This window comes from Scleropages formosus, chromosome 22 (assembly GCF_900964775.1).
Source record: "Scleropages formosus chromosome 22, fSclFor1.1, whole genome shotgun sequence".
Taxonomy (NCBI): domain Eukaryota; kingdom Metazoa; phylum Chordata; class Actinopteri; order Osteoglossiformes; family Osteoglossidae; genus Scleropages; species Scleropages formosus.
The window spans coordinates 11,798,341-11,815,367 of record NC_041827.1 but is presented as its reverse complement, the minus strand read 5'-3'; the positions used below and the strand labels follow the sequence as shown (position 1 = coordinate 11,815,367).

At 44.5% G+C, this 17,027-nt stretch overlaps 1 protein-coding gene across 1 annotated transcript in view; it reads right to left on the bottom strand.

Annotated features, from left to right (window-relative positions):
• Positions 1-2,089: 2,089 nt before the first annotated feature.
• Positions 2,090-17,027, bottom strand: part of rnf123 (ring finger protein 123) — a 94,978-nt gene continuing 80,040 nt past the window's right edge. Inside the window, exons 37-39 of the mRNA XM_018725613.2 lie at positions 16,682-16,776; positions 4,690-4,775; positions 2,090-4,356 (exon numbers count right to left, since the gene is read on the bottom strand). Of these exons, the coding sequence (XP_018581129.2) occupies positions 4,257-4,356; positions 4,690-4,775; positions 16,682-16,776 (281 nt within the window). The 3' untranslated portion in view covers positions 2,090-4,256. The remainder of the gene's footprint in view (positions 4,357-4,689; positions 4,776-16,681; positions 16,777-17,027) is intronic.

The following is a 17,027-nucleotide window of genomic DNA, read 5'->3' as shown; positions in this document are numbered from 1 at the left end:
GGGGGAGGGGACACACCCAGGACGTCACAAGGCACCCCAAGCGGGACTCGAACCCCAGACCCACTGGAGAGCAGGACCTGGTCCAACCCACTGCCCACCCAGAATGATACATTTACAGGCAATAAAGGCGGTCAAAAAACAGGTTCTTATATGAACCATGCTTGCAATAGAGAGACTGGACAAAAACAAGGCTCACAGTTTTCAAATTTCCATTTTTGCCCAGTTGAAAGTGTCACTACAATAAACCCTGTGCACTATATAGCAACGGTGCAAAGATGAGAAGACACCGGCACTTCTCTTTCCCCTTGTGCTTTCTGCTTAAAAAGATCTTAGTGAATGGAGTCAGAATGAAATCCATTGTATCTTTTGATTGTTGTTTTTTTAAATCAGTGTATACAGCTGGGGCATCAGCCTCATGCTGAAATAATAAGCAACTTTAAAGCCAATTAGATTTTAGTGTTTCTGACTTCAAGCAACATTAATCATGGATCTACATTAATAGTTGTGTGCTTGAACGATAATGGGCTTAATGGAGGGCTTAAGAGACAGAAAACAGTGCCAGGTTATCCCTTGGATGCACGCGCACACACACACATTCTTCTTCATCTCTGCTTCATTTGGAACTTCTGAAAGTCCTATTTTGGTTTCCTTTTCCTTGCATTGCATCAGTGTGAAAGTACCATGAAATAAAGCAGATATATAAAGTAGATACATCAAGTTCAAACAAGAATATTTATAACAGCGGGTGACTCAATGGTGCAGTTTGAAGTGAGGCGAAGGAAAGGCCCGTCTACGTGCGTTATTCCTCGGGCGAGACGGCTCGTCCCCCGTTGTCTTCCACCCAGGCTTCCGGTACGTTCTCCAGGGAGGAATCTGGGAAGGGATCCCCGTACGAGGTGGACAGCTTCCGTCCGCGGGAGGAGTACGTATCGATCAAGGAGCAGGACGGCTACCGTTTCTCCATAAATACTCCTCGGGTCGAAAACAGGGGTCGGCAGGGGGAGGATTAACTTTAACCGGTACGCATCCCCCACCCTTCAGCCTCACCTTCTTTGCCCTTCTCCCCTTTCTCCAGGTGGTTATTTCTGTAGTCGATCTATAAAACCTCCAGCATTTCGTCCAGGTTTCTTGTTTCTGCATGTTGGATCGATACGGAGGAGAGGCCTTGCCTTTCTCGAGGGCACCAGTGAGACTGCCGCAGAGGGACGCAAGGTGAAGGGGGGGGGGGGGGGGGTCATGCGGGAGGACAGAGGCGACATCGCAGGAAAATATTAGGGGCAGCAGAACATCTGGCCTTCCCTCGGGGGGTCATGCTCCAGGACCGCTGCCAGCCTGGGCAAAACATGGAGGGGAAGCGCTGTGGAACGGGGGGTTTGGATGTAGGCTGCGATAAGAAGAAACTGGAAAGGCAGGGGAATTACTAAAGCGAACAACATTATTATTAATTCAGCAAACGCTACGATGAAGTAACAAGCTGGGAACCTGCTCTATTTCTGCTTTTTTCGCGTTCGCCAAAGGGCATCGGCCAGGTTTCGGCTTCAGGCCCCGGCTGTAGGTCGGCAGCAATGGCTCAGCCTGCAGCGAAGCGGTTCGTCAGCGCACTAGTCGAAGCGCTCCCCTCATACATCATAAACAAATATTGCGCAGAGGCAAGGCCGGGAATAGATGGGGCGAATGAAGCACGAAATTTTCCGCACTTGGTTTTAATAAAAAAAAAAAAAAAAAAGAAGAAATAAATAAAAAAAAAATACTTTGAGTGGTATTCTGGATTGATCTGAACCACTAAATGCCACTAAATGGTAAATATGGCAAATTCTCCACCTAACCAACAGACGAAATGGTAGCAGAGTATCTGCAGTCGGGCCACAGCTAAGCTGCGCTCAACCAACGTTTTGAAAGAGGACTGATGTGGGAGCCACGCTGAACCAAACACTGAAAGACAAAGCCAAACTGAAAGTCTCATTTCACAAGGATCAGCACCACAGCATAAAGTAGATGATACGGCTGCATTTTTTATAAAAGAAAAAGAAAAAAAAAAAAAAAAAATTATTGCCCATCTGAAAATCCAGTTGGGCACACTTTTGCTGCCAACTCCCCGCATGTTGCGAGCGTAAAGATGCTGCTGACCCTGGAAACGGAGGCGCAGTCGGCTTTGCTTTTCTCTCGCCGCAAAGAAGTTCTGCGTCTGCGTCAGCGATTTCATCCCTGTGGCCAGATAAGTAAGGGCTTCTTAATGGATGCGTGCGGGACGCTCTCAAGGCACTTTACGGAGCTCGGCCCAGAGTGCAGTCAGCAGGACCCCCCCACCCCCAAGATAAATCACTCCCATCCAGACATTCTGCTTTCTTACTTGTCCACAAAAAAGGAGAAAAGACACAGCAGTCGTCCGCTTAGGATAAATAATTTAATGCTGTTACACCATCAATATATGTGCACTCTCACTCACAAAGAGGAAATAAAAGCAATAAACTACCCCCCTCCAAGTAAAAGAAACACCCCACTCGAAAACAAAAAAAAAAAAAAAACAGTCCACTTTGTATTGCTTATACAATCCGCAGCTCCCGCAACTAGCACTGCAAAAGCCATTGTGTGGGAACTGTTAAATAAATCCTTGGAGCAGCGCACGCACACACACACACACACACACACACACACACACACACACACACACACACACACACACACACACACACACACACACAGTTACTTTCAGGTATAATCCCTCAAGCAGGGGCTTCCCTAGTTAACAATTAGTACGCAGTTCTATATGTCCAAGTGACTGCGAGCTCTAGCTCAATGTCTCCAACACCCCCATCAAATACCCTAAATCCCTTTACCTGGGTTCGAGGCCCCCGGCCGTTCCCTTGCCCGAATTACCGTCGCTCTGAATTAGTGTAACAGTTTGAAAGACCACACGACAACAGCTTTTTTGGTGTATAAAAGCGTATTTCAGTGCCAAGCCAAACACTTCAAAAAAGTGATTAGCGATTCAGCGGGTGGATAACATTTTTTTTTTTTTTTTTCCCTTTTTAACTTGTGTATATTTGTTAGTAACCTTCCGTTTCTGTGTTCACACTTCCTCAGAGACCCAGATGCGTGATTTCCCCGTCGTTTCGGCCTTCCGTGCCCCCACCCCCCCCCAAATTTATTTGCTTGTTTGTTTTGTAAATCATATTTACCTCCCAGACCAGGAGGGGGGGCTGAGGAGCGGTACCTCACTAAAAGCAATAACAACAGCAAAGGAGTAAAATAAAAATAAAAATAAATCCCTATTTAAAAGCAGCTCACCTGACCGTAGGATCACACCGACTGTGTTTCATCAAAAGTATAAACATAATCACAGTGAATCACGTCAAACCGGAGGGGGAGCACATCGCGTGGGAAAGCGCGGAGGGGGGGATTTATTTCATAGGCGTCGAGACGGCGAGCGTCGTCTGAAAGGGGCGGCTGTTCGTAAGGCTTTAATGAGCGGTGCGGAGAGCTGACGATCACCTTCCGAGTCTGAACGCGAAGGCCGTGCCGTGCAACCTTAATAGAAGACGTGAGAATGTATACAGGCGGACCGAAAATGGATAATGACGTCTGCTCCGCCATTATTAAATACTTTAGTCATATAATAAAAGAACTGCAACGCTTAAACACCGGAACAGAGGAGGAAGGAGTGTGCGGCCGGTAGAAGCTTCGCCGTCGCCCTGTCAGCGTGTAGACCGTAGCAAAAAATGGTTGAACCGCGGACCTGGAGTCCAACAGCTTTGCCAACTCTCTTTACAGCACTGAGAGGTGAGAAAGGGACTTGGGTGAGTTCAAATACGTATGACATTTACACTAAATCAGGAGGTTCAGTGCCCGTATAAATAAAAACCAGACGGAGTACCCCCCCCCCAGGGTCGCCGCGTGGCGTTCGGAGGCTTCGGCGGTGCACGGACCTGAAGAGCGCAGCGCGAGTATTTGTTTGGTCTACAGGCAAAGGACTCATCTGGTGAGAGTGTCAGCTCTGACAGGACAACACCCTGGGTTGTTAAGCCCCCTGCATGGCTGCTAACGTAGAAGCGCCCCCTCCCCCCGCAGGCAGAGGTCAGTTTCGGAGGGTCACCGGAGAAGCGTGGCCGGTCGCGTAAGGTGTCGCGATCCGTGTGTGTTCGCGTGCGTCGCGTGCAGGCACGTTAGATCCGCATACGTGCGCATGCCCGCGTATGTGTCGTGTAGTGGCGTTCGGTCCGCACCCTGGCAGCCTGGGCTAAGCGCTGGGAGGGACGCTAAGACAGAAGGGGCTTGCTGTAGTCCTCCACGCCGGTGATGGTGGCTTTGCAGAAGAAGCAGTCTTTGTTGTTCATCAGGTGCTGGTTGATACAGGCTCTGGATGGACACAGCGTGCGAGGGGCTCATTGCACTCGCATCCTCTAGCTCGACACGCATCGCACTTCCGCGTTATCCCGTTCAAAGTCTATATCCTTGCGAAATACAATACGTATATTTCATGTGTTTTCCACTTTTTACGCAGTCATCACCAAAAGATAAGTGAGACAACTATGACTGTTATAAAAGCAGCCTCTTTAGAGGAAAGAAAACTACCACACAAAAATACTTTCTGGAAAATGAACTCGTTGAAAAATGTCTTTAAAATATGACGAAACGGACTGATCGACACCAAATGCAACTGAAATGTGGCACGAAGTTGCAGCGACTTACTTGCAGGACTTGTGGGAGCAGGGCTTGAAGACGGCGGAGATTGGGTGAGCATAGCAGATGGGACACAGGTCCTCTTCGCTGGTGGGCTGAGCAGACAAGGAGACAAGGAGCGGCTGTATGACACAGAACACACCAGAACACGCGCCGATTCCCACGGGCGGTGTAGGAACACAACCGCGGGACTACGCACTGCAGCACGAAGCAAAATTCCACAGGTGGCTTCGTCTTCCTTTGTGGTCTGGTGAGAGATGTGAATCGGGTTAGCGGGGAGTCTCGGGAAGCGGCATGCTTACCGTCAGGATGGCTCATAAATTTAACATAGACACCAAAACTACTAATCAAAGTGTCATTATGGGTTTATTACGCTAAAATTATTTGCTTTAGCCCCTATATAAGACATTTTCATCATGTCACACATGGTGGATGAACCTGAAACAACTAATGCAACTGGCAACACGAACACAGCTCGAGTATTATTTATCCTTCAGCAAGATGACACTTTACTCCAAAGCAACTTACAGTGCTAAGCTATTTACAGTGATTTACCCATTTATATAGCTGGGTCATTTTCACTTCAACAATTTGCAATAAGTACTTTGCTCAAGGGTAAAGCAGCAGGAGGTGGGAAGCGAACCTGGGCCCACCGTCATCTCTTCTCTAGGGCAGATCATTTCTTTTGACGCACGAGTTTATTTGCAGTATATTTCTTCTGAAAATGGGGAACCGTTTCCTTTGGCTGTGCGCTCCAAACGAGCTGTGGCAGAAGAATTTCGATGGCAAAGGCAACTTGGTTCAAGGTGGATGGTGCAGTTCTACGTATGAATCAGTGGAGCTTACTGGAAAGAGACCAGACCTGATTCCCATAATTCCACTGTCAGTCATGAGCAGAAACCAGGGAACATATTGGTGTTCCTCCACATAGACTCCCTCCGTTCCCGCACTTCCACAGGACATGTCACTGACCCCTTAGAGCAGTGGGCCGATTAACGCCTGACCAGTTCTTTCACCAGATTAACGGGCCCTAATCAGCGTGGGAACCCCGCGCTCCGTGTCCTGATGCAACCGGATCTGTTCAAAGAGGCAGGACACCGAGCGGTGCGGATCATACATCATTAGATCACACTGCTGCACAGGTGAATGCTGAAGACCTTTCGGAGCAGACGCTCTCAACCTCCCCTAGGCAACAAAGACTTGCAAGAATCTAATGAACGTTAAGGGGCCCATGCTAGAAAAATATCAATAAATACATTGAGAGAAAATATTGCATGTAATTTAATCCACTGAATATCGATTACTTCATATGGAACTATGTCATACTTGCTAATAGCACAGTAATATTTTACATTTACTCATTTAGCTGATGCTTTTCTCTGACTTACAATGTTAAGCTTCTTACAATTATTTACTCATATACACAGCTGGGTAATTTTTACTGGGTCAATGTAGAGTAAGTACCTTGCTCAAGGGTATTACAGCTGAAGGTGGGAATCAAACCCGCAACCGTTGAGTCCAAAGGCAGCAGCTCTAACCACTGTACTACCAGCTGTCCCCTATTTTTAATTTGGTTTTAACTTCCATTGAGACTTATTTCCAAAGCGTGGGATTCACAGACCCCCTGAAGCCTATTAACAAACACCCAATTAAGAATGCACGTTGAAATACTTTGCTCAAGAAGAGACAGAGAAATCTGGGACAGCAGGGTGAGTAGTTGCTGTTGCCTTGAACTTGAAAGGAGCCAGGTTCAAATCACACTCTTTTCGTAGCACCTTGAAGCAAGGTACTTACCCTGAATTGCTCCAGTAAAAATTACCCTGCTGCGTAAATGGGTAAATCATTCTAAGGCACTTTGGAGAACAGCATTAAGTAAACAAACGGAAATGTAAATGAGTACTAGTGGCAGTGAGGGTAATGACGCTGCAGTAAGAATCGTTGAAAGAGTAAGAACGAAACTACCGACAAACCCGTGAGGCAAATGTAAATGTACAATGTTGATACACGAATTACAAAGAGCAGTTTCATCTGCATTCAGTCCAGTTTTTCCACACACTTGTCATCGACACACGAAATAAATAACGAGGCTGAAGACAGTTTTTTTAAAATTAAAGCAGAACCATAGTATGACATAACAAAGACATTTCTTTTCCAAGAGGAAACCTCCAACTAACCTCTAAACACTGACCTCATCAGTGGCCTAGCAGAGTATGAAATGTTTAAGTATGGCGCCGGTGAAAAATTCAGCTCCATTTTAAAATCATAATATTAATTAATGTTATCTCATTTGCGGCAGAAGCCTTGAATACCAATCCCCTGGTCGTCCCTGGGCGACTGCATTCATCCGCACCCTTCCGAGACGGCTCTAAGCGTGTCCACCGAGAGCTCTGTGCCAATCACGCTGTAAGAGGAGATGAGGTCCACGTGCGATGGCAGCACGACGGGGTAAGGTCGCACGTGCATGCCGCAAGGGTACCCCGCCGGCCGCTTCTACCAGAGCCACTTCAAGTCCCAAAGCCCCATCACTGCGTCTTGCAGGAGCCACAATCTGACAGTCTGTAGACGCGCGGCACTTGGACTTGATGACAGCCCGTCAGTCAAAGAGAAGCCGCAGCTCCGTCACGGACTTCTGTAATTGTGAGATCAATCAATAGAAACGCTCTCTCTGATACCGGTTAAATCAATCACACAAAGGAGAGGAAGGTATTACGGAGTGGGGAAATTGGCTTTGAAAGAGGAACTGGGATTCACAATCTACACATTGTTGCTGAGACAAAAGAAACTGAAGTACATTAAGAAGATTACTATATATATATACAGTAGTATATATATATATACACATACACACACAGACATATATACTGTATATACATATCTCAATTATCACTTCATAACAAAAAGAGAATGACAGAAGTAAAAAAAAACATCCATTTTCACATTCAGATTTTTTCTGAAATTAGACAAAATTAAGCACTTAGATGTATGGCTTTAATTTTTCCTTTTATGATGTTTTTTCATAAGGTGGGCAGAAGCGGCCTATCCAAAACGGCTACGGGTGTAGTTGGAGAAGGGAGATCATGTGTACTCACTGTCTGTGTCATTGTGCCCTTCCATTCTCAAAGTCAAGCCATCCCCAGCGAGCACCTTTCCTTTTCTTATCCGCTTAGAGAAGAAAACGCAAACTCCCAAACCTCCATCCCATCATCCCTCCCTCCTTGCAGCTTATTTCTTTTCTTGCCGACGTATCCGTACTTGTCACAGATCCTGACTCCACGTTATGTAATTCCTTCCTTCACCCATGCATTTATGGCGGTTTGGTAAGTTTGCATATGCTAATATCAGCCATTTTCAGAAGGGAAGAACTAAAGTGACACATCAGATGGATTAAAAGGTTTTTTTTTTTTTCTTTTACAACACATGCAGCAAGCATCTTTATATATTATCAATAAATTTAAAAAGATGGCATCCTTTAAATAGAGAACGATGCTAAAAATGTTTGAGCCAATACGAGAAGGTCCATGTAATAAGATGGTGTCCACCATACACCCATCCATCTGTGTATCTGTACTTTCTTCCAACTCTCGGTGTCAACAACAACTTCCCCAGCCACATAATCAGCACGTGAATGAATCTGTCCCCCATCCGTGTGACGGAGAACCAAGCTCGGGCAACGCAGACACACAGATGGAGCGACTCGCCAAGGGTCGTCATACCGAGCAGACAACAGCAGGGCTGTCAAAACAAGCAACACCACCACAGTAATAATAACGGAGCAGATGATGACACTGAGCTGGAGTTAAGACTATGATCCTTCATTCTTTACTGGATGTTCAACTTTTGCATCAGTAAAACACACACGAACCATGGGAGAAAGGAGCAGCCTCGTGCATTGACTAATTTTCCCAAAGAATGAGGTTGCCATTTTTTTTTAAATCCATTGTGCCATAGACATTCTGGTACGTGACAGTTTTCTTTAAAAAATTAAACAGTCGATTCCCTGCACCACACAAACAGTTACCACCATCCATCTAGCAGAGCTGAACTACGAGTCCTTTGTAAGTCGAAAGCCTGTCAAGCAGTTTGCCTGCGTTGCCAACAACTTCATCATCAATGCTATGTCACTATATGGAACAAAGGCCCCCAGACAGAGCGGTCGCAGTTAATAATGTGGGAAAATATGGGCAGAGTTGTTGAAAGGCCGCGCGGCCTCTGAAGCTCCCCTTGTCGCCACTACGCGTGACGAACAGTGGGAGCGTGGCAGGGAAGCGAGGTCGGTCCGTCCGATTGGCGCCGGACGCAGGCGGCCAACAGCAAATCATTAAAGAGCCCAGAATATCCTCTCGGGTCGGGAGCCATTTCCAAAAATACATAAAGAGACATCAGCTGAAGTACGGGGGGCATTTTGAGCGGCTCTCTCTTTGGGTTGTTTTTCTTCTCTTTCCTGCGATCGGGTTGCCGAGCGCGCCGCCAGAACGAAGGTCACCCTAGATAAAACAGGCAGCCGACGCTCACGTGACGGCGTGCGTATCCGCGCCATGCGCAAACAGAGGTCTAACCTTACATCCCTCCGCTTTCTCTGCACCGACAAACCCCTCCAGTCCCATCACTGTCCTCTACACTGGCCCAAACCATTCTGTTAGGTACTTCACCATCATCCATAGAAGAAGAAAACGTGTTTGTTATTAAATGCAGTCATCCATAATGATATACTTTCATTATCATCATCCGTTCCAAATGTGGAATTATTTTATACGTTATTTTTACCCAACGCTTACGTATGTAGTTATACAAGTATGCACACACGATATATTCTGAAAAGGTTGCAAGTGTGCATGCTAAACTGCACAGTCAATTCAAATGTTAATGTAAAAAATAAAAAATGGAAAAAAAAAAAAAACAGCAGAGGAAAAGCATCCAGGATTGAGCGAAATCATTGCCTCTAAGCGAACCTCAAATTTAGGGCTATGGCAATACTGCAGGGTCAGACCAGTTCCAGTCATGTTGTGTGCTCCTATCCATTTACGATGTTATCGTTTAAAAGACAGAATAAGTGTACTGTCAAAGTGATATTTTACTGCATCATTTACCTTTTAATATCTTCCTTGTGCAGGCATGTTTTTACGGTATGAGATGCAAAACGTTTACAGCTTAATATATTTAAAAATCATTACAATCGATCAGTATCTTTTGCCTAACAATGCATGACATGAATCCGCTGGCTGCCGTTTCACAGAATCTGCAACCCTGGCAATTCGGCGTCCTCTAAAATGCCATGTTAAAATGGAAAACACGGATTAGCCCACTCGAAAAGATGAAAAATATATTTGTCTTAATTTTTTTTTTGCTCTTTGTGGGAGGCGGCATGAAAACTTCTTTTCATAAAACACTGACATTAAGCAAAACACGATGCTGTTACAATTTTCTTTTTAAAGGGGTTCGGAAGAACGTGCATTAGGAGATATAATTCAACGACTTTGAGCAGGCAAAAGGCCCCATCCACTCTGCAGCGCACAGAAGATTGCCATCCAACAGGGCAAAGTGCTGATGAGGCACGTCGGTAAGAGGATGAGCTCACGAGAAGGGAGGCATTCTGACCTCGTTGTCTATGCTCTTCCTGGCTTGATGAACATTTCATTTACAACCCCCCAAACACAGGCTAGATTAAACTTAATCTTAGAAAAGTAAACTGAACTGCTTTATCTCAGAGAGGAGGCATGAATGGAAATTTGACTAACACAGTGTGCTTACTGAAGGGCGCATACAATCCATGAATAATAAAATCTTTTTACTATTAACCATTCATTGTCAAAAAGAGAAAACTAGTACCTTTTCACAGCTGTTATAAAGCCACAACTTCCATCTATCCTGCTAGGAAACCTTCGTATAAAAACACCCAGCGATCGATCGCTACTTTTCGGACCCGGAAGCCCGAGACGATGAAACAACAGTACAGAGCCATATTTTAATTCGGTCACCCGCAATCTACTTCAAAGGCAATTTGATGCTCAACCCCTGGTATCGACTCAGCCAAAATGGAATTAAGATCTACAAGCTGTCTCCCAAACATTACGTGTGGAAAGACAACGATTATTTGTGTCTAATGATTTCTTAAATCAAAAAAAAAAAAAAAGAATTAGCTATACCCACGCCTTGAACATTTATAGGCTGTGCACAGACAAAAAGAAATTCCAAGCCTTCACCCTTCCGGTTAAGATGGGATTAGAACACATGACCTGTAGGAGGGCTCAGTGATGTTCTCAGTTTTGGCACCAGCTCACAGCACCTTTCATAACGGTAAAGCTTCCGGCTCCACGCCCAGGTATTCGGCAAAACACAGCAAGTGGCTCTAAGAATCTACGTGCACCAGAACCTGTCCTTATGCTCCTCCTGTTGCAGGTGCAGCCAAAACTACAACAAAACTCAACACGGTTGCACAGAAACTTTTAATGACACTTAAACGTCCCCATTTTCTCTCCTTTCGTTCAAGGTGGGCTATCATCCGTGTAATTCAAAGTGACTGATGGGCAGAGCAGGACAGCTAGTGCAGATTTATGTCTGTGTTAAACACCATTACTTAAATTGGAGGAGTGTAGAAGAATCGCACGTCAAAAAGATCAGGTGAGCGTTCACCCTAATTACCGTGTGAGCCTAGAAACCGCAGAGAAGAATCTGTCCACCATTCCCAGCTTACATCCCCGACACACTTATCTCATTCCATTACCACAAGCTGGATTCATATTTCATCCTATGTTTCATTTAATGTTGCAACCAGTCGAGTCCCATTATTCCAGCAGTACTTTTTTAAAGACACTGCTGTATCGGCAAAATGCGTTCAGGAAGACTTTCTTCACTGCAGGAGGAAAGCAAACAATGATTCACTTAATTTCTTTTTGTAAAAGTCAAACAATTGCAAAGAACCTGTATAAAAGAGCATCCATCTATAATTTAGCAATAACTGCTTTACCAATACAAGGGTCACAGTGGTCTGGAGCCCATCCTAGAAATGCAGAGTGTGAGGTACAGTATACCTACCACGGGGCAATCTCACATACTGATTCACTCACACACGCAAACAATGGACCATTAAGAGTCACCATTTCACATGAAATGCATGTCTTTGGACTGTGGGAGGAAACCAGAGCTAATTGTGGAAGCACTGTGAACACAAGGAGAACATAAAAATTCTGCACAGACAGACCTAGACTCGAACCCACAGCTTGAGCTGTGAAGCATCCAGCACTACCTGCTGCACCACCATGTCATGTATAAATAAATAAATTATTGCAAAGTGGCTCATCTACCATTTTAAATCGTTTTCAAAAATGCTGGCAGGTAAAAATGTTTAAATAAAAATGTGTAAGTACCTAAAATATAGTTGAAAACAAAAGGAGACTCATGCAGTCTTTCATCAAGAAATTGGCAGCTGTTGGGCCAATACTGACCAGGTCTGTCCTGTGCAAACATCTGCAGCACATTTTGAAGCTTCAATTTGGAGAACCCCTCAGGCCAGCATGCATTAAGTCTGACTGCATGCATGCACACACCCCCCCCCAAGGCTTTAATCTAAAGAGGTGCACTTTTCTCCTCTCAGATATTTCACATACAAATACCATTATGTATGCTTTATATGTAAACAATATAAAGAGCTCAGCAGTGGCACCGTGGGCACTAATACGCCTGCGGACATTTAGTAAATCTCCCCTAGAAGTGACTGGCACCAAATGGTGGAAACCCTACTGAGTGTTTATGAGCGGCAACACAAACACTTTTAATTGTGGAATATTTCACCATGACAGTTTTCACAAAAATAATGCCAGTAATAGCTATGACGAAGACGTTCAAATGCATTCTTTTTAATTATTTATTCTGCATAACTTTTCCTAGCTGGTGCTGGAATCAGAAAGACAACGCCGGCGTTAGGTCATGTTTTCTTTCGACAGACAAACACAATCAATCGTATTGACAAACTTAGAAGTGGCGAACCTTTGTCAGCAGCTATTTTTAAGACAAATGTATAGCAATTCCTAGTATCTGCTTTATTTGAAACATTTGCAGTCAAAGTAGGAATGCTTTCCTGCTGAAAGGAAAAGCATGGCTCCGTGCGGGATTCGACCACATGTCAAGCTCAAGCGCCTTCCATGACACACAGGAAAGACTCTGTTTAGATACCGACCAGCAAATCCAGAAGACTGCTGCAAATCTCAAAAACAAAGCATCCTGATTTGTATACTGCCAATAATGTCTACAAAGAATAACTAAACTACTAACAGCTTTAGTATTCTGGTCTTACTTCGTTTTCCATGACGGTTAGTGGTACAGCTGAACCTCGGAAAAGAAAGGCTACGAAGGCAAGTAGTTAATGACGTTTTATTCACGTCTTCTGTTATGCCCAACAACGCAACGCCCATCATGTGGTAATTTTATTTTGCTTTGGATGTAAGCAACTGAGAAGCCACCAATGCATTCACTAGCCTGGTTTCTGCTTTGTGTGCATTCTTTTTGTCTCAAGTCGAAAGTCAATGGAAGCCTTACATATGCCTCCACACGTAGCAGTTATTTTTACTTTAGTTTTACTTGTTTTACCTAAAAACACAGACAGGAATGAGTCTAGATCTGGGCTTCTTGGTGACTTCTTAGAGAAACCCAGCCATTCCATATATAACTATTTACCGCCACTAGAGCTAATTCAGTTAAGAGCTTATTCATCACTTTATATATGACGGTGTACTGAATAAGGGGTGCTAGAGGCTGAAAAGAACAAAAATGAAGAAACTTGGGAGCACTGATGAGCGGTCCTGGACACAATATAGGTTGGAAGGTGTGAGAAACAAATATTATTAATGCATTTGGCTGACACTTTCCTCCGAAGTGAATTAAGCTACTTTGTATTATATATCAATTTATACATGAGGAAATCTTTATTACCATTATTTCACTAAGTATGCTGCTCAAGCATTCAATCCCTAGTCCCTCCTTTGTTAAGTAACATACCAATCACTACACCGCCTGCTGCTAAAGCTTGAGTGTCAGTGCATTTGGAGCGTAATGCATCCTTTGGAGCAAAAAGTTGTCTTTGCACAGGAGTACATACTACAGTGAAACAGGTTATTGTAGGAGGCTTTCCTAGAGGGCATTTGTTAAAAGCTTCTTGCGCCTACTACAATCCTCCTAAGTCCTACTCATCGATCTTTTGTCATCAGTAAAGAGAGCTGTCCCATGTAAATCTTTTCATTCATAAGAAGAGGTAGCCCAAGCTGCTGGGAAGGCATTTGAAAAACTGATTCTGGAAGAGTCTGAGATCTACAGTTGGAGAAAAGCACAGGTGACATAGTTGCCCATTTTCAGCCAGAATAGTCATAAACAGTGTTCATTGTGTAAGATGTGGACAGCTGGTAGTGCAGTGGTTAGAGCTGCTGCCTTTGGATCTAAAGGTCGCAGGTCTGATCCCCATCTCTGGCTGTAGTGCCCTTGAGCAAGGTACTTACCCTAAATTACTGCAGTAAAACCATCCAGCTGTATAAATAGGTAAATAATTGTAAGCTTGCAATAACTGTAACTTTAACATAGTAAGTCGCTTTGGAGAAAAACGTCATCTAAACGAATAAATCTAATGTAATGTGCAGAGGCAGGCAACACCTCCCTAAAACGATACAAAACAGGTAAACATGAACACAAAGTCAGATGGGTGAGAAAGACAGACCTTCTGTGAGCAGTGCTTCCTGAATCGGATGCTTTCCGAACAGTACAAGAGGGCTAATGGAAAAGCAACAGCGGCAGTGAAAGCTTTGTTCTCTCAACAGTGCAGCAAGGGGTCGGTCCGGCCGGATCAATTACCCGTAATCAGATGCCACTTCACCACATCCCTCCCCCCCCCTCCCCTCCGCCAGTCCGTTCCTGTCCACTGCCCACTGGCGGCTTAGAGAGGGAGCACGACTGCTCCGGAAGACAGAGCAGGAGTGGGCTTCTTGGCGCGGCGGACATGCACCCCGACAGACATCAAAAGCTGTTGTTCTTGGCAAAGTCACATAAACAAATGTAGCAGAATGTGCGAGGAGGGAAAGGGGGGCAAGAAAAAAAAAAAAAACAAAGCACTAACTAGATGTTAAGGCCCCGGGCAGCTTGACAGGTTTTTCAAACATGATAATGATTAAATAAACAGGTCCCAGGGCAGAGGGCCCATGTGCCGGGTTCCCAGCCAGCCTGGCTCAATGCCTCAGAGGTGTTGGGGGTGGGGATGCTGGACCAGCTCATTAGCACATTGAGCCACCTAACAGAAGTCCCAGCATGCTCAGCTGTCAGCTCTGAGTCACCCTGGTGGCTCCTTTGTGGCCAAAGTACCTACACCAACACCAACACCCACCATCTGTCACCTAACCCTTTGACTTGACACTCTCTCTTTTTCCAGTACGACCAGGATTTTAATTGTTTCTTCAGTAAACGGCAAGTTCTCACAAAGGCTTGCTTTGCCATCAGACCAACATTAAAGTCTAACTTTTTAATAAAATGCTGAAAGAGTCATCATTTTTCCCTTATTCAGTTCCCAAGAGAATATTCACTGTGTTAATATATACACTGCAGCTAACAAATTACACAGGAGACTGTGGTTAAATGCAAAAGTTTAGTTGGACTCCCAAGACTCCTGCTCACATTAAGTAACACAGACAATTAAGCTCAGCATGCTCTAAGATCACCTATGATACCAGTAGACAAGGTTTAAATGGCTCTTGATCACAGTAAGCAGCACGATTCATTGACACTACAGCCTTCACCACAAAACCTCTTCCTCAAACATGTAGAGAAGAAGCTTCTGCCTCAGGTCGGCACGCGACGTCTCCAGCCTAGGTAACGAGATTATTCTCACTAATTATTTCAGCAAAGAAACTCTCGGATCCAGAAATCAGAAACACTTTACTTCCCCACAATATTTTTCGTAAAATCTGTGCGTTTCTAATGCTGGTGGAAAACATCCCAGATCTCAGAGGATTAGTGATTTCCATGTAACTTTACGCTCCGCGCTCGGAAAAACGTCGACCCCCAGTTTTGCAGGAGCTGAAGCCGCAGTATCACATTGCAAAATGCAGCGAAGAGCAGAAAGTGCTGCTCCTCCTTACTCGGGAACGATGCTGCGGTACGCTGAAATGCCTGTCCCCTGAGGTGTTATAAGGACCGACCCCACAGAAGGACTGAGAAACCCTGCATTACATAAAACAAAACCACAGATCCTTTGGAGAGAGAGGGAAATAAAATAAAAATGCTTGCAGACATTTGTGAAAGCCTTGTTAGAGTACATCTTCTGGGGAGGTGGAGAAAAAACCCACTAGGAGGTGATCCAACAGCCCGCTCGAATAACACACAGCATGGGTAGAGATTCTCCCAGCAGGCTTTGCATCGACACTTCTGGAAAAACCACAGCAGGAAAACTGCAGGAAGTGTACAGTAAGTCAATTAGGAGGAAAATTAAGAATAAAAAGAGAGATATTAAATATTCCAAGCCGTTTTCCAATTTAAAATTTTAAAAATTAAAATCGAGCCATAATTAAGCAGTAGGTTTGGTTATTAACAATTATGGTGGTACTTATCAAATTTGCAAAAAATATAGAAAATAGAAATTAAATTCAAAGTATATGAAAATAACATGTTTTACCTTTGCAACCACACATAAAATTCAAACGATACAAATTCCGGACCCAAACCAAACTAATTAAAAAGTCTACAGTATATCAAAGTTCTTTAAGCATTGACTATTAGAAGCTATGGAAAGCATTCAAAATTAAAACTCCAAAACTACTGCTTTTTCTGCCGTTACATCGTTTTTAAAATCATTCTGAAAAACACCGGATTGTTTCTGGGGGCTACTTCACAGGGCTTCCACCAAGGACCCCCTCTTTCCTAAATGCCAGGGGTGATCCCTGGACCATATGCATTGTGTGTGTGTGTGTGTGTGTGTGTGTGTGTACACACATGACCCACACATGTCAACCATGACCCCTCTCCCACTCACTGCTGCGCTGGCCGCTGCCTGCTTAGACTCCTCGGTCAGGAAGGCCAGCATCTGCTCCACCTTTCGCTTCTCCTCGGTGCTGATGTAGTCCGTGTCTGAAAACCACCCAACACAGATGTCATACAATGGGGAAACAAACACACTACAGCACTACACACAAAGAACAGGGAGCAAGTGTTACACAATTACTCTAAAGCCAAATCAATAAGTGATGCAACAGGTCTATTACACAACTCTGTGTAAAGACTAATTGATTTACGATATGGGGACAATCGTTTGGCCGCTCGTTGGCTGGAACTCGGCAAGAGTGCGACATGACACGGGCACATTCTTTAAAGGACGCAGC